The 18,389-nt window shown below is 42.2% G+C and overlaps 2 protein-coding genes and 1 long non-coding RNA gene across 4 annotated transcripts in view; 2 read left to right on the plus strand and 1 right to left on the minus strand.

Moving 5' to 3' along the window:
- The window catches only part of Msantd2 (Myb/SANT-like DNA-binding domain containing 2), a 36,701-nt gene extending 23,664 nt beyond the window's left edge, over positions 1-13,037 (minus strand). Inside the window, exon 1 of one of the 2 annotated variants that reach the window (XM_005378443.2) lies at positions 12,193-13,037. In XM_005378443.2, coding sequence (XP_005378500.1) covers positions 12,193-12,969 — 777 coding nt within the window. In that variant the 5' untranslated portion in view covers positions 12,970-13,037. The remainder of the gene's footprint in view (positions 1-12,192) is intronic. The other variant, XM_005378444.2, reaches the window with a different exon arrangement.
- On the plus strand, positions 712-3,358 carry LOC106147891 (endothelial cell-selective adhesion molecule-like). The gene is made up of 2 exons (XM_013511213.1): positions 712-2,497; positions 2,664-3,358. The coding sequence occupies exons 1-2, from the start codon at positions 2,371-2,373 to the stop codon at positions 2,921-2,923; spliced, it is 387 nt and encodes a 128-aa protein (XP_013366667.1). The 5' UTR covers positions 712-2,370; the 3' UTR covers positions 2,924-3,358.
- On the plus strand, positions 10,499-12,182 carry LOC106147892. Its single transcript, XR_001232920.1, has 3 exons — positions 10,499-10,618; positions 10,953-11,080; positions 11,177-12,182. It is a non-coding gene; the product is annotated as an uncharacterized LOC106147892 (long non-coding RNA).
- Positions 13,038-18,389: the final 5,352 nt, after the last annotated feature.

Below are 18,389 nucleotides of genomic sequence, written 5' to 3' on the forward strand. Positions count from 1 at the left end.
GCTGTAGCACTCAAACTTCTAAGGCCAATAAGGCTTTATCAAAGAATATCATATTTGAAGAGCTTTTGTCTTCATTATGTTAACTGTCTTGAATTACGAATCTTAAACATCATTATTTTCTTCCCTTTTTTTTTCAGTACTTGGGTTAAGCACAGTAACCCAGGGCCTTTACTCTAAGCTACAGCCCCAAAGCTTTCTGATTTTTTATTTTCGAGACAGCATCTTGATAAGTAGCTAAACTGTCCGGGCTGGGCTCAAACTTGTGACCTCTTTGCCTCAACCTCCAAGAGTGCTGGGATTTCAGGTATGTGCCACCACACCCAGCTCTCAATAAATTTTGATGAAGAAATGAATAACTGAGTGGATAAAAAACCTTAACATTGTGTATAGGCTGTTGAGATACCAAATATAAGGTCAAGGTACTTTCTGATCTATTGTATTCTTTCTAAATCATAAAGCAGATTATTCCATTAGAGAAAAGTTAGTTCCAATTTTTTTAAAAAAGCAGTTTTGGGTAAGTATGAACTTTTGTTCTAGTTGTACTAACATCAATTGGAAACAATTAGATTATTCAGATAAATGAATTTTTTTTTTTTTTTTTTTTTTTTTTGTCTTTTTGAGACAGGGTCTCGCTATGCAGTTCAGGCTGGCCTTGAGCTCACTGTGTAGCCCAGGCTGGCCTCGAACTTGCAATGATCCTCCTGCCTCAGCCTCCCAAGTGCTGGGATTATACTCACATAATGCCAAGAAAAAAGTATTTCCACTGGCTCTCAAGGACTGTCTCAACTCAAGTAGGTGAGAATTATATAGATTTAATTTAAATATCTCTTCCTGAATGCAGACATCTTTCAATTACGTATTTAGAAGAACAAGAGAAAAACTCCACACATTATAAACCCCAGATAAATTACAACTTAGGCATCTGAGGCAAAGAATTATGAATTCATCTTAAACACTGGCTGAAGTTTCTGCACTGGTGACAAGGAAGCAGAAAACGACACAGTATATGGGCCCCACAACGGGGAAAAAAATGAAAGCGTGCCTAATTTACTGGAATCCTAACAATCAAATGTTTAAAGTTTAAAGCACTTTACAATACTACTTTATCAAATTCAAAAAGTGTTCACCCCATTTTATTTCATTTGTAAACATTACAGATGTAGCTTTCCAAGGGGGGAAAACTGCTATTCTACTTGAGCCTAATAATAGAAGCCCAATTCAGGGTAACTACAATAACTAATATCTGAACTTTTAGATCTGAATTTTAGCTCTTCACCTTTGATAATGTTAAGAAGGAAAAATAATGTAGTATAATCATTTCTGGATACTGAGGAGCAGACCAGAGCAGAAGTCTGTAGAAAACATGCAGTCAACAGATCAGACTGCCCATACACTGTTCTACTTACACTTCATTAGGTTCTAAGAAATGAATCCTAAAAATGTAAGCTAGGAAGACACTGTGAAGATTTGTATTGATTACAGCAAGGAATCTTGTGTTAGTTGGTAAAGTAGATGGCAAATTACATCATAAATTAAGATCTAACAAATCATGTAAATGAAAATGTCCAGATTCTTTAGACAGCCTGACTGTGATATGCATAAAACATCCTCCTCTCCAGCCTCACAGCCACTACCTGCACCTTGCATCCAGCCACTGCAAGAAACTTCTAATCTTTGTGCTTCTAGTTGTACCCTTTCCATTCCGCACATTACAGCCAGTGACTGCTCTAAAATTTAAGCCTAATCTTATCACTACCAGCCTAAAATCCCTTGATGACTAAATTCCAAACTCCTTACTTCCACTTGACCTCCTGTTTATGTCTCCAGTCTCATTTCTTCTTACAGCCTATTTTCTTTGCCTTTTACACTCAAACCCTAGGCTCCAACTACCCAGGGCAACAAAGAATAAAGCATTTCAGAGGAGTATCTGGGACGAGTTATTACAAATTAATGATGTTTCTGGAGTTTTGGTTTCCTATGTCTAAATGACCACAATGATTGAAAACATCTTGATCTCACTTTAGTATCTTCTAGTGCTCTTATCAGCTGTAGTTTATGGTCCATTAGAGGGTGGAGAAATCAATTCTAGTGAGTTGTGATCCCCTTCTGAAACCCCAGTGGGAAATGAACTGGCAGTAGATAAGGGAACAAAAACCATGCTGATGTAGAGACCTCAGCGCAGTGAGGGGCTGCTGGGGAGAGGGCTGAATACTGAGCGTCACATGAAGAAGGCTAGTTCTGGAAAGGAGACAGGCTGAACTGTGAACACAGGGCACATGGAGTAACAAGGACGTGTCCTAACCCCACCAGGTGTTGGCCTACATCAATGGTACCGTGTCAGGCAACCCTGGAGTATCCCTGGTCTACTCCATGCCCTCCCGGAACGTGTCCCTGAAGCTGCAGGGCCTCCAGGAAAAAGACTCTGGCTCCTACAGCTGCTCCGTGAATGTGCAAAACAAGGGCCATGACAGCAAAACTGTGGAACTCAGCGTGCTGGGTGAGTGAGAAGCACACACTTCCAGATCCCTTCCCACCCCACAGGAGTTCAGGTGGGTCTCTCTCCCAAGGGGCAAGGACGGGGCAGGACATCCAGTGACACATGGGGTGTGTGTGGGTCCCTCCTGTCTCACGGTGTGGGTTTTAACCTGTTTTCCCTTCCTCAGTTCCTCCAGCGACTCCATCCTGCAGTCTCCTGGGTGTGCCCCGGGTGGGGGCCAACGTGACCCTGAGCTGCCAGTCCCCAAGGAGTGACCCTTCGGCTCAGTACCAGTGGGAGCGGCTGCCCCCACTGGCCCAGGTTTTCTTTGCACCGGTTTTAGGTGAGGGAGTTTCTGGAAACACTCAGGCTGTGGCTGGAGAAGGGGTGGAAGAGTGGTGCTGCAGGACTGGGGCGGAAGGGGGAAGAAATGCTGGAAAGGGATAGGGAGGAGCAAGAGGAGAGGCGAGGAAGATGGCCTGCCAGGTGCAGGCGCTGGGACGGGTGCTTTCCTGTATCACATACTGTTACACTAAAGAGGCTCTGGAGCTGGACTGCCTGTGTTCAAATACAATAGTGTATTGCATGTAATTAGCTATAGAGCCATAGTGTGGTTAAATAATATTTATAAAGCACTTAGGACCAGGTATGGCACACAGTAAATGTTACATAAGTGATCTCTATCTTTTTCGGTACTGGGGATTGAACTTGCAGTGTCCCTTTATTTTGGAACAGGGTCCTGCTAAGTCACAAAATGCCCAAATGGGTCTTGAGCTTTCAGTCCTCCTGTCTCAGCCTACCACAGTGCTGGTTTTATAGGTGTGCGCCACCATGCCTGGTGATTTATTGCAGTTTTACATATATGTTATGTCATTAAAATACTATGTCCCAGGGTAAACATATACCTTTTGTGGGTTGTAGTCTTAAAAAGATGCAGTTTGGTTTCTTCTTTCTAGTATATATATTAAAGAATGAGAAATATATTAGGTATTTGTACAAGTCCAGCTCAACACTAAAAAATTAGCAAACATTACCTAGAATTGATATATCCACATATTGTCATCCCAAACTTACATGAATCTTCTTATATGAATCACCTTCTTATATGAATCTTTATGAAACCACCAACCTATCATCTGTAGCTTTTAACTCACCATTTGCCATGCATTACAGTAAATTGTTGGTTAGTAAAAAGGCATTATTTTTTTTTTTTTCTTTTGAGACAGGGTCTCACTATATAGTTCAAGCTGGCCTTGAACTCTGCGTAGCCCAAGCTAACCTTGAATATGCAGTGGTCGTTCTGCCTCAGCCTCCCTAGTGCTGGGATTACAGTCATGTGCCAGCATACCCAACAAGAGATGACTTTTTAAACAACTGATCACTAAGAATTTTTGAAACAATTTCACTATTTGGATGCTTATAGTCGAGGCTCATGGAGAAATACATTTTACTGCATTTGCAGTTTGTACTATACAGGGCCAGGAAGTAAGTAGCTCAGTGGTACAGCACTTGCCTGGCAAGTGCAAGGCCCTGGGTTCGACTCCTGGTACCAAAAAAAAAAAACAACAAAAAACCACACCCTGCAGTTTGCACTATTGAGGGTTCTGCTGCCTGAGCTCTAAACCAGCTGCTTGCTCACCTACCCTACTGACTTCTGCCAGTTAAGTGCTACTTCAGCTCCAGGATCCAGCTTCCTGAGAACCTAGAATGATATGTACTCCTGAAGGATCACAAACTTCACATCAGCAAGACACACAGCCTTGTCCACAATGTGTAACTAGTCCTTTCAACCTGACTCCTTCGTGGCAAGGCAGACACCTTAAAGGTAAATGGTTCATGGCTGTATTTCTCGAGCCTATCACAGGAGGCAAAAATATTTGTTGAATATTGAAAAAACAAGTCTTTATTTCAGATCTTATTATTTTAAAGGAAGCATGTGATGCACCTACTAGTTAAATCTAATAAGGGGAAATGGGCAAGATATCCATCCACATTACCCTCCACCACCAGGACACCTGGACTTTAGCCAAGAGCTAAGCTCCTCCCTTTCCATTTTAATCCTCCTGGTTCTGGGATTTCCAATAACAGAAGAATACAAGGGCCGAGTCCCACTGTATCAGCCAGGAAAGATATTCCAAAGATCCAAAGCTTGGAGTTCTTTAGAGTTCCAAAGTGAGCCATATGCCTCCTGCACTGGTGATTAGGGCACCTTAAAACCTTAGGGATTCCTGTCATGTCCAGTCATATATATATGAACTCTGACAGAAGAATGTACTCACACTTCAGCGGTTTGCTACACTAATACATGTCTGGAGGTTCATGACCACCACTCTCAGCACCTACTGTAATTGTAGAGGCCAAAGGTAACTTGCATTAATCTCATAATGTCTCAATAAATTTAATGTAAAAATATGTATACAAGTTTTTCTTTTCCTAATATGTACTTTTTTTGGCTGCTCTGTATATGTTTGCCTTTTTTAGATGAAGCTTGACTCCAGAATTTAGATTGACCAAGGCAATTTAGGTTTGTGACATTGTTTCTTTTAAATGTTACTAGACTATTTCCTAATAACCAACATTTTCATGATACATTTGATAAATTTTATGTGGATTTTGCAGATTCAAAGTATAGTATGCATATATTTTATAGCCATATTCATCTTATTTATCTCAAATTAGGTTGACTATTTTTATATTCTACTGACCTTCTATAAGCTCTTAAATATATTATGAGAAATTGTTTCTTTCTTTTTTTTTTTTTTTTTGGTACCGGGAATCAAACTCAGGACCTTGTGCTTGCCAGACAAGCACTTGTGCCACTGAGCTATATCCCCGGCCCATTATGTGAAATTTTAATGTCAATCTAAAAACATTTGGGAAGATACATGGATTTCAAAACTCTTTCTGGAGTATATAACAAATAAGTTTGAAAACCATTATGCCAAAGTTGTTCTGGCCAACACAATAGCCACTAGTTACATGTGGCTATTTAAATTTAATTAAAACTAAATAAAATTAAAATTGTGTTAGTCATTCTAGTCAGACAGCAAGCGGCCAATGGTCACCTATAGTTTGATTACCATATTAGAGCAAATACAGAACACTTCCATTACTACAGAAAGTTCTATTGGACAGCAATGTCCTACAGAACCAAGAACATATACACTGCCAGCCTCTGCCAGTTGAGGCTATAATACTTTTATTCCTTGTACTAAAGCCATTTTTCTTGACTTCTACCAAGGTAGTAAGAGTAAGAAGGAATCCACAGCTCCCCCTAGAGGTCTGAATATGTATCCAAGAGAATCCTTTTTACAAAATAAAGACTAATATACAACTTTTCCTACGAAGTGATCAATATGGTGACCACTAGCTACATGTGGCTACTTAAAATTTTAAATCAGATTAATTGAAATTAAATAAAACTAAGAATTCAGTTTTCAGGCAAACTAGCCACAGTTCAAGGGCACAATAACATGAACTGACCTAAAGAACATTTCTATCATCACAGAAACTTTTATTGAATGGCACTGTTTATACATCATGCTTTCTAAATTATTTTTCCCTTTATATTTTATCTCAATGAAGTATCCAGAAAATATAACTCCACTCTCAAAATGGTAGGAAATAAATTTAAAATCCTATTCATTCAGTTTGAGCAAGACCTTGTTAGGATCTCTTCCAAAACAGCAAGCCAAAATATTATAGTCAGCCAGGTGTGGTAGCACACGCCTGTAATCCCAGCACTCAGGAGGCTGAGGCAAGAGGATTGTTTCGAGTTCAAGGCCAGCCTGGGCTACAAAGTGAGCTCACATCCAGCTTGAACTGCAGAACGAGACCCTGTCTCAAAAAGACCAAAAAAAAAAAAAAAAAAAGTGTATAGTCACCAGTCAAAGATGGCCGGTTCTCCTAAAATACATACCAAACCTCTATCAAATTTTTAAGCAAACAAAGCTGGAACTCACAACCTTCCAAACAATAGGGATGAAAACAACAGAAGCTGGGAAAAGATCTGACCAAGTCTTTCTTAGGAACTAGTTGAATGGCTTACCACATGTTTCAATGATAATGCAGAAGTCTAGTCTGCAAACATCTAAAGTCCTCAATGCTGAGCAGAGTCTATTCAAATGCTTACACCAGGACAAAGGTATCTTTTGGCTCCAGGCTATCTCTCCACTACTGATTCTTACAAACCAGAAGGCTTAAACTAAAATGAAAAACAAATAACTATGTATTGTGATTTGTGTGTTCAAGTACAAAATTTGTTTCAATGATAACGACAGTGACTAAATAAACCTAAACAGTGCCCATAGAAAATAATCATTTTGTTAAGCCAAAGATATAATTAAATATATATGATAAGCAAATGCCAAAAAAGGTAAGGTTTTTGTTTGTTGTGATACTAGGGATTTAACTCAGGGCTTTTGCATTGAGCTATATCCTCACTCCCACCCTCTTCTTACTCCCTCTCCTTTTTTTTTTTTTTTTTGGTCTTTTTGAGACAGGGTCTCACTGTGCATTTCAGGCTGGCCTTGAGTTCACTTTGTAGCCCAGGCTGGTCTGGAACTCGCAATGATCCTCCTGCCTAAGCCTCCCCAAGTGCTGGGATTATAGGTGTGTGCCACCACACCTGGCTTATCTTTTCTTTTCTGTTTCTCTCTTTTTTTTTAGACAGGGTCTTGGTAAATCACTAAATTGCCCAGGCTGCTCTCAAAAGCATGATCCAGGCTCCCAGGCTGTTTGGATTAACAGGTGTGCACCTTGTCTGGTAAAGGCAAATTTTTTGGGTCATACACAATCACCTTGCATTTCATCTTGAAGCAGAGCTAGTACATGTCACATTCAAAAACCTAAAGCTAACTCTTAAGAGGCAAATTTTTGGAGAACACTCAAAATATGGGAGAGATATAAGAATGAGTTTTGCAGTGTAGCAGATTAAATGATTGAAGTGTGAATGTAGCATCTGGCTCAGAAGTGAATACTTCATAATTTCCCAGTCCAGACAGATCTTTCAACTACTCCAGTATGGACAATGATGAGATCATGCCCAACTTTTAAGTCATCACACTTACAGTATTTACTCATGTAACCCTTAAGTAACGCCCTGCATACCATTCCTTGTATTGTTTTATACCCTTTTTTTCTAACTCTCTGATGTGTGTTTACAAGCTTTAGCTGGACTGTAAACTCTTGTAGGAACTATACATTAGCAGTTCTCCTATGCAGAAGGTCTACAGGAGAAAAACCATGCAAACACTAGAAAAAAAACTTCCAGATTTGTTTATCTGACCCCAAAACTAGGCTGGAACTGTTAACAGACAAATTGTCTTCTGGCAAACAGAAACACAACAAAACTTCAGACTAAACAACAATCTATGTAACAAGGCAGAGCCAAACACATCCATTTTATCCAAAAGACAGAACACCAATAACACGACAGACATCAAAATGAAACTCTGAGGCACTAAACAAAGGTTTGTATCTGACTCTCAATTAAAATCTTGAATGCTTATAGTCATGCCAACAGTATTAAAAAAGGACTTTAGCGGGGCTGGGGATTTAGCTCAGCGGCACAGCGCCTGCCTGGCAAGTGCAAGGTCGGGAGTTCGATTCCCAGTACCAGAAAAAAAAAATTCAACCACATCAAAAAGGACTTTAGTATCAAAATCTGAGTTATTAATTCAATTTTTCTTTTCTTTTCTTTTGTCTTTTTGAGACAGGGTTTCACTATGCAGTTCAGGCTGGCCCTGAACTCATAATGATTCTCCTGTGTGCACCTCAACGGCTGTCCTTAATTCAATTTTTGTATTAACAATTTTACTTCATTATATAATGACAGGTACCATCCTGAGAAGGGACATGATGTGCTTTAAGGCTAGATGCTCAGAAGGGTCACTGTGAAAAGGGCTGGTAGAAGACTCAGCCTTCTGATACCTTCATGTGAGGTGAAGTCCACTGGGCAAACCTGGTTACTGCTTATCACTTCCTTTCAAACTTAGAACAAACTGGGGCAAGGGATATAGCTCAGTGGCATAAGCGTCTCAAGCGCAAGGTTCTGAGTTCGATTCCCGGCACACAAAAAACTTAGAACAAATTATCTAATGATTTTTCATAATTAAATTTTTTCATAGGACCACCAAATATACTAGACCAGAAACATAAATGAGTCACATGGTATTTTCCTCCCTGAAAGACACTTACACTAAACTCCAGAACCAAGGGCTTGTGGTACCTCTTCAGCACCCCCTTTTTAAAATGTTTTTAATTTTAATTTTATTTTTTGGAGACAGTCTCATATGTAATTCAGGCTGGCCTCAAACTCAAGCAGCGATCAACTTGCCTCAGCCTCCCAAGGATCCGAGGCATGCGCCACCATGTGCAGCTTTATTTTTTAATTTGAGACAGCGTCATGCTAAACTGATAAACTGACCAGGCTGGGTTTGAATCTGCCGTCCTCCTCCCAGAGTGCTAACATTACAGGTGTTGGTGAAGAAGCTCGGCTGTTTGTTGGCTGTTTTGTTCTGAGAGCTAGGAACTGAACTCAGAGCCTTGTTCCTGCTATACTGAACTACATCCCTAGCCCCAAATTCACATTTTAGTGAGCTACACAAATCTGTTCAAGAAGTTTATTTTTTTGCATCTTACTGAACTACTTTCCATTTTGTAAAATTACAGCAAAAAGCATTATTGAATTTCTTTTGGCAGTTCTCATCAATATAATAAAGTGAGAGATTCCTAAATCACTTGTTCTAAAAATCAGTATTTCTGAAACTAGGATCTAAGGATTTGTTTTCAGGGCTTCAGACTCTGAGAATTTAAGGTTGTATTTTTATCTTCATACACATAATTTGTGTTACTTGAACAGCCACCTCATAGTTACATAAGGGTGTGATTTCAAGTGACCACATTTGCTTCTATTTTTTTCTCCAGTTATTTGAGACAGGTCTTGCTATGCAGTTCAGGCTGGCCTTATACTCACTGTGTAGCCCAGGTTGGCCTTGAACTCGGAGATCCTCCTGCTTCAGCCTCCCAAGCACTGTGATTATAGAAGTAGGCCACCAAGCCCAACTTGCTTCTATGTTTAATATCATATTCACACTAAGTCTTCTTAAGGGGCAGAGCTTTATTTTTATTTTTTGAGACAGGATCTTGATAATGTAGTTTACACTGGCCTTGAACTCTCAAACTCACTACATAGCCTAGGTTGACCTTGAACTCCCATCAGTCCTCCTGCCTCATCTTCCCAAATGCTGGGATTACAAGCATGTGCCACCATGCCCACCTAGCTCAGAGTTTAGCTTTAAAGTAGTATTTTTCAAACTGTGTTCCAAAGTCTATGTTCCAAAGTGTCAAGAGCACTGTTGTAGATTTTTATACTTATAAAATTATCTTTCTGGACTTCATTTGATGAATTTAACAAGTATGTTAATGAATTAAGCCAGATCAAAACCTCAAGAGCATAATAAATATGGCAGGAAAGAACAACATTAACAAAGTACAGGTTTCCTAACTAAAATCATTTAAAGAGTAGAGCACTTCAAAAAAACAACTGTTAGCTGCCCTCCTTCTTAACACCCACTACTGTGGATCAGAGATCCCAGAAGCATCAACTGCATATTATCAAAATATGCTAGGAGTCTGAGTTCAACTTGATCTTACCTGTCTGAGACAGGTAAACTGAACCACTTTTTTAAAAAAAGATTTTTTCAGAGGCCTAATCTCCCTTCTTTGGTTTAGGTTTCCTTCTCATAACTGGAGAATGAAGCAAGCTAACTAGCTATCTCCGGGTTGTTTGAGAAACAATTTTATGGAGAGATTAAATTTAATGAGCACTGGTGTGGTGGTGCACACCTGTATTCCCAGCACTTGGGAGGCTGAGGCAGGAGGACTTCAAGACCAGCCTGGGCTACAAAGTGAGCTCAAGGCCAGCCTGAACTGCATAGTGAAACCCTGTCTCAAAAGGACCAAAAACAAAAACAAAAAAAAGACATAAATGAATTAATTAATTCAATGAGCATACTTTTTCCCTCTGATAATGTCTTTGTTTTTTTTCCTTTTTTTATTTTAGTTTTTTTCAAGAGAGCCTGTCTGTGTGGTGCAGGGTGGCCTACCAACTCCTTCGACCTTTGAGTGCTGAGATTTCAGGTGTGCACCCAGGCACAATTTGGGAAATTTCTATGGACAAAAATTAAGCAAACTAAAACAGTTACACATGCCTAAAACGCGCTAAAAAAAAAAGTTCTAAACTCAAGAAATGTTTACGGCTGGGTGCTACCCAGAGCAGTGCGAAAGCTCTACGAAAAATTTATCCTTAACGACCTTGAATAGAACAATGACTGAAATTCATAGAATAGCTTTTCCCTCTTAGCTACTACTTTAATAACATTTTTCTTTAAAAAACGGGATACATATGAAGCCACAAGGCATATGACATCAAAAAACTAATTTAATTTTGTAATGGGTGACGTTTCTTCCACAGCAGTTACTGCGTCTGAAGTTTCTCCCACAGCGGCTAGTATGCTCTGGACCAAATTTCTAAGTAACAAAGTGGGCAAATGAACACTATGGAGCCAGGACCTCATAACTCTGGCAAACCTTTCCCTTGGTGTGAGTACTCTTATTGTTCTTACTGGATTCTGGTTGTTCTTTTATGAGATTGCGCTTACTTAAAACTGTTTTAATGATTTTTAACCCCACCCCCAGGAGTTCCCAGAAAAAATGCCAGCCCTACCAGGAAAGTATGCAGAGACTATGACTAAGTAATAGAAGTATTTTCAGTGAAAACTAGGAGAATCCTGTCTAAATCTTTCCGCAGATGTTACGAGGAGGCCAAGAACTTAACTAAAATACAACTCTTTTATCTGCCAATAATACAAATGCCTAGATAAAAGTCAGGAGCTCACATCAAGCATCTGCATTAAACGTGCAGATTCACGAGGACAGCCAGATGCAAAGAGGTTTACTCGTCATCACATCTGGCACAGTGACTACAGCACAGTAAACTGGCTTTCAAGGGACTTGTCAGAAACAGCAGAGCTCAAGCCAACAGAATTCTGTAGAGGCCGACGACCCAAATTCCAGAACAACTCTCAGCCTGGCTAATTTTCAAGGTGCCCACTACCTCCACGACAACAATACACAACCTAGCTAAAATCAAGCTTTCCAACTCTCCAAAACATCCCAAATCTCACTCACCCTTCGCACCTCAAGTTAGAACCAAAGGGTCCGACACAAAGGCCAGCCCTTCCAAGGCGCTTTCTGCAAGGATCCACCACCTACGGAAAATTTCTAACTGGGGGCTCAACGGCCCCCGTTTTGCCCTTCCTCAACCCCGCCCCAGCTGGCAAGCCTCCGCCTGGGAGCCCCTCTGCGTGGAACAAAGCGTCGGGCCCGGCGGCTCGGGCGAGACGCGCCAGCGGCGCGGGGACAGCCGCACCGCGCACAATGAGCAACTAGCAACTTCAGAGCGCAGAACAGCCTCCATTGGCAAGAAAAAGGGGCGGCGGCAGGCACGCCCAACTTCAAACTCAGGAAACCTACGGGCTGGCGGCCATAAGGAAAAAAGCCCTCTTCCCAGGGAGAGAAGATAAAGGCGGAGATGCGAGTCGCCCACCGGGCCCCGGAGGGGAGCCCTGCGCTCAGACCGGCCCCCGCCCCCGAGGCCCGCTTCCCCGCTGCTCAGCTTTTGGTTCGCTGCCCCAGGCCGGGCGGCCGGTTACCTTGATGCGCTCCCGGCACTGGGACGGGGTCCGCTCGTAGCCCAGCTCGGCCAGGGCCCGGGACACGCGCTCGTACATGGCCGGCCCGGGGGCCTTGCTGCCGAACACCGTGCCGGCTCCCTCCAGCTGCTGGTACCGCGCCTCCACCAGCCGCTCGTTGCCCCACACTGCGATGAGGGCGTTCGTCTCGGCCGGCGTCCACGACATGCCCCGGCAGGCGGCGGCGGCGGCTGCCGCAGCCCCGCCACCGCCGCCACCAGGGGAGAAGGAGACCGAGGACGAGGCGGCGCTGCGGCCCCCCAGCCCCAGCCCGAGACCCCCGGACGCCGCTGCCCCCGAGCCCGCCGCACTGCCCGGCCCGAGCGGGGAGGCACCCCGAGGCGTGGAAGGGTCGGACAGCGATGGGTTTCCGTCGCTCAGGCCACCAGGAGAAGCCGGGGAGAGCACCTCCATCTTCGGGATTTTTAGCGGCGAGTTGGCGGGCAGCTCCGAGCCACAGGGCGCAGCCATCTTCCAAGCGGCCGCCGCTGCACCGCCCGGAAGTGACGCGAGCGCGCTTCCGGCCCCCGCCGTCTCCGAGGCGGTCCTGGGCCCTCGCTCGCCGGCGGGCGAGTGGCTGGGGTCTCCGGCTGCGAAGGACGTGGCTTCGGGGCCGAGGCCTTCGCCTGACCCGCGCCTTTCTCCGTGAGCCGTCCCGCGCCGCCCGCTCCTCTCCGGCGGCGAGGGGCGGGGACGAGGCGCGCCGCCGCCCCGAGCCGAGGAGAAGGGTGGGGGCATGAGGGCGCTGGATGAGGGGAGATCGGAACCTTCCCACTTCCTCTCCAGTCTCAGCCCCCGGGAGGAGGGGTGAGGCCCGCGCGGGGGCCGCAGTTTGAGGAGGAGTTGACCATTGCGCCCGCTCGCTCGCTCCCTCTGCCTGTCTTCCCTCTAAAGTGGCCTCCAGGTGAAGAGGCTGACGTGCGGGGTGGAGACTGGGGAGCCCAGCAGGGCTCGGTCGAGGGAGGCGCAAAGGCTGAGCGGAGAGCGGCTCTGGGGGAGGCGGTAGAAGGCAGATGGGCACCCAAGTAGTTAGCGTGCCGTGGATTTTCAAGAAATTGAAGCCTGTTATGTGCAGAACAGTAACGTGATTCTGGCTGTGATCTGTGCTCTTCCAGAGAGTCTGAGGAGGTGTGACCAGGGAATGCTTAGATGGCTTGATTGCTTTTGTACAGCGTGTCTAGAACATGAACGTGGAAAAATAGCCCCGCAGAACTTTCTCTCCAGTGCTATTCCCCATCCTTGGTGATTTGGAAAGACATAGTTTTCCCAGTTTTTCATACTATCAAGTGTAAGGAGAGTAAAAAGGTGCCTATCAGTTATGACAGCTCTTGTGACCGCTGGTAAAAGTTAGTGTATTACCCACTTCTGAACGCTCCTTAAAGTGCTGTAATTTAATGAACAGTAGCACACCAAGTCCGGTGCATAGCTCTGAGATATGTCCTTCGTATTCTTCAAAGCCTAAAAAAAAATTTTTTTTTTGAGATAGGGTGTCACTGTGCAGTTCAGGCTGGTCTTAAACTCACTTTGTAGCCTAGGCTGGCCTTGAACTCGCAAGGATCCTCATGCTTCAGCCTCCCGTGTGCCGGGGTTAAAGTTGTGCACCACCACACCCGGCCGAAAATCATCTTTATCTTGGATTATTAACTTTAAAATCATAGTGGAGGAGCCGGGCATGGTGGCGCACGCCTGTAATTCCAGCACTTGGGAGGCTGAGGCAGGAGGATCGTTGCGGGTTCGAGACCAACCTGGGCTATAAAGTGAGCTCAAGGCCAGCCTGAGCTGCATAGCAAGACCCTGTCTCAAAAAAAAAAAAAAAAAAAAAAAAAAAAAAATCATAGTGGATTTATTTGTCAAAGCGGACTTGTAACTGAGCAGGCTGACTAAATTAATGTGACTGAACTATGCAATTGGTTTTTACGTAGCAAATGCTTTAGGTTTTTAAAAGAAAAGGCTGAGATCAGCCACATTTTTAACTAGAAAAAATAACTATTGTTATAGGAAAACCAAAGGATTAAACAGTAGGATGAAGTACAAGAGGAGATAATCGTCTTCATATGTCACATTAAAAACAGACCAAATGGTGTGGTGTCGCACCCCTGAAATCCCAGCACTTGGGAGGCAGGATAGCCACTAGTTCAAGGCCAGCCTGAGCTTACATAGTGAGCTTAAGGCAAGCCTGTACTATAAAGTGAGACCCTGTCACAAATAAATAAACAGCTAAATAGCATACCATAGTTTATAAGTTTGTAGGTGAAGAAGCCTAAGAAAGTTCCAGAACTGATGCTGTCCTCTTCCTTTTTTTCTGAGAGCAGCACAGTCTAGCTGTGCATTAAGAATATGTATTCCAAAACCAGGCATGTCAGCACATGCCTGTAATCCCAGGACAAGAGGTTGAGGTATGATCACTGGAGTCCAGGATTTTGAGGACAACCAAAACAATATAGTGAGACCCTGCCTCAATGAATCAATCAGTTCAAAAATTCTAGAATCAGAATGCCTGCCTTCAAATTCCACTTTTTTACCAACCTCTGACTACCTCAGTTTCTTCATCAATAAAATGAGGACAATCTGATAGCATTGTTGAAAGAGTTAAACGAGTTAATATGGGTAAAGTCCTTAGTGCCTGGTTTACAGTATAAAAGGACGGTGGTGGAATCTCAAACATATATCAAAGCAAAATTCAGCCCAAAATAATTTTAATGTCCTAAGGTACTTAGCATGTGTGAAAAACGAAAGTTATACCTAAATCATACATCAAACCAGTGACTCCAAAGAGTTTTAGTCATCACTTTTTTCTCTTATTATACCACAAGGCTAAGAAAAAGTCCTTTATTACCTATTTCTATGTGATTCTCAGACCAACTCTGACTCATGCAGGAAGACTGCCTAGATAAAGCAGGTTAACTAAGAAGTCTCCTGTCCTGCAGACTTCTGTTTTGAGTTATTATTTATGTATTACTCCTCCCCTTTCCTGTTCTCATACCCATTAGTCTACCTAATGAAAAAGTATCAAAAATAAAATTTCAACCAGGCGTGGTGGTGCAGGCCTGTAATCCCAGCTCTCGGGAGGCTTGAGGCAGGAGGATTGTTGTGAGTTCAAGACCAACCTGAACTGCATAGTGACACCTTGTCTCAAAGAGACAAAAACATAAAATAAAATTTCCAGTACCATCCTAAAGTTAAACTAAGCCAATAATATGAAAAGTATTAATATATAGGATACTATAGACAACCGGGGTTATATGTTTGTCATGCTATCTTACCATGGCTGATCCTGCATTTTAGAGGATGTGAAAAGTACTTACTCAAGATTTAATAGTTAAGGGGCTGGGGATTTAGCTCAGCGGCACAGCGCCTGCTTAGCAAATGCAAGGTCATGAGTTCGATTCCCAGTACCAAAAAAAAAAAAAAAAAAAAAGATTTAATAGTTCAGTTGGAATCTGTGAAATGCCTGTGTTTGAAATAATATGCTATACCTTTAAATTATGGATCCAGATGAGAGTCGTAAGGCATATCTAATTTGAGGGGTAATTATGAAATCTCAAAATAGTGAGTATAAGATAATACACACTAGTCTACTTGTAAACTATCCTGTAATTATTTCCTTTAATTATATTGTCCACAGCCAGTCATGGTGGCGCACACCTGTAATCTCAGCACTCAGGAGGCTGAGGCAGGAGAATTGTTGCAAGTTCAAAGTCAGTCTGGTCTACAAAGTGAGCTCAAGGCCAGCCTGAACTGCATAGTGAGACCTTGTCTCAAAAAGACAAAAAAAAAAAAAAAATTGGCCACTTATCCCCGCAATTTCCTCCATAATCTGCATCAAATATTTGGGTTTTTTTTTTTTTTTGTCTTTTATCGGTGGGGGGATTGGCTCCAAGACACCCACAAGACATGCACTTTTGTAAAATGTTATGATATTTGCAGATAACTTACAGATATCCTCCTGTGTTCTTGAAATCATCTCTAGATTACTTATAACTAATGCAATGTAAATACTATGTAAATAGTTATATCATTTAGAGAGTAAGACAAATCTATAAGTATTGCATATAGATACAAATTTTTGCCAGAAGTGGTGGCGAGCGCCTATAATCTCAGCACTTGGGAGGCTGAGGCAGGAGGATCATTGCGAGTTTGAGAGCAGCCTGAGCTACATAGTGAGCTCAAGGCCAACCTGAACTGCATAGTGAAACCCTGTCTCAAAAAGACAAAAAAAAAAAAGGATACAAATGTTTAAATATTTTCTATCTGAGACTGGTAGAATCTGCAGGTGTGGAACTCAGATATGTAAAGGCAACTATGATGTTTTCTGTTTCAAAAGCATGGTTGATTCTGTTGCATATTTTATCACTGTATTTTGTGAATCAGTGTTTATTATCGTTTTATAACTTTTTTTTGTTGTTCTTGTTGTTATTTTGTTTTTTTTTCCGGTACTGGGAATCGAACTCACGACCTCGCACTTGCCAGGCAGTGCTGTGCCGCTGAGCTAAATCCCCAACCCCTATTTTCTTTTTAAATGTAAAACAAGTAGATTTAATAAAGAAAATATAAAAACACTCTTCTATGAAAAAAGAAAATTTTATAACAATATAACGAGAGTAAAAATGGTTAATATATTGGATATCATAATGTTAAAAGAATAGCCAAAATGCTACTCAGACTACAAGTCACAGACAATAAGACTCTCTTACAAAGGAGAAATAGATAAAAGCATAAAATTTTCTCTTCAGTGAACTAAGAGAAACTATTGTAGTGGTATAAATGAAACAAATTAGCATATGTAGGGGCAACTCCTTTAGCCCCCTTCTGTCCCTCTTTCTTTCCCTCAAATATATTCTGCTCTTTAAAAAAATAAGCATATGTACTAAAATATTTTTGAAGCAACAGAATAGATAATTTGGGGAGTTATTTGAGCTTATCTGTTCTTCCTATTTATCTGGTTTATTTTATTTTCTTCACATTCTACGTTAGATCCTTTTATCCCTACATCTAAAATATTTCATTAATCTTACCACTTCTCAATGCTATATCTCCTTGTCCTAGTTACTTTTCTCTTTGCTGAGAACAAATTACCTGATACCCACAAGTTAAAGGAGGAAAGAGTTATTTCAGCTCACAGTTTCAATCCATAGTCAGCTGAGGGGTGGACTGGGAATATAGCTCAGTGGCACAAGTGCCTGCTTGGCAAGCACAAGGTCCTGAGTTTGATTCCCAATACCAAAAAAAAGAAAGAAAGAAAAAGAATAATGTTTTTGGGCTGGGGATGTGTGGCTCAGTGGAAGAGTACTTGCCTAGCGTGCACAAGGCCCTGAGTTCAATCCCCAGTACCACAAAAAAACAAAAAACAAACAAACAAAAAAAACCCCAGCTGGTTCCAAAGCAGGGTGGGATGGCAGAGGGGCATGGCAAAGGAGAAACAATCCATGGCAGATCAGGCAGAAGGCAGCAGCAAGCCTCCTTTCCCTTTCATCCCATCCAGCCTACAAACCTTTTGAGTGGTGCCACCCACACCCAGAGTGGTTCTTCCATTATCCATATCCAAACTATACTAAACCAGTTTAGTTATAACGCACCCTTAACCTCAGTGTCACAACCTAATCCATCATATAACCATGATCCAGCCACCTCCCAAAAGCCCCACCTATGTGCACGTGAGACCTTGGGGGAGCATCTAGGTACAACCCGTAACATTTCCTTATGAAGATAACCACAATCATAACTCACCTCTATTTACAGTTTTTTTATTATTATGTATCACTAAATAACATAAATTTCTGTGGTTTTGAAATGAATTTTAAGCCGGGTGTGGTGGCGCACACCTGTAATCCCAGCTCTCGGGGGGCTGAGGCAGGAGGATTGTTGTGAGTTTGAGACCAGCTTGGGCTTCAAAGTGAGCTCAAGGCCAGTCTGAACTGCATAGCAAGACCCTGTCTCAAACAGACAAAAAACAAGACAAAACAAATTTGTAATCCTCCTGCCTCAGCTTCTGGAGTAGCTAGAATGACACATACGTTCCTTTCACATCCAGCTTCATAAGAATAATTCACAGCAATGAAATGAACTACAGTCTCATGCAGTATATATGAAAATATATGTACTGTACAACTTAATTTATAAAATTCATTTCTTTTTTTTTCTTTTTTTTTTTTTTTTTT

This window comes from Chinchilla lanigera, unplaced genomic scaffold, assembly GCF_000276665.1.
Source record: "Chinchilla lanigera isolate Chin_1 unplaced genomic scaffold, ChiLan1.0 scaffold00011, whole genome shotgun sequence".
NCBI classification, from domain to species: Eukaryota; Metazoa; Chordata; class Mammalia; order Rodentia; family Chinchillidae; genus Chinchilla; species Chinchilla lanigera.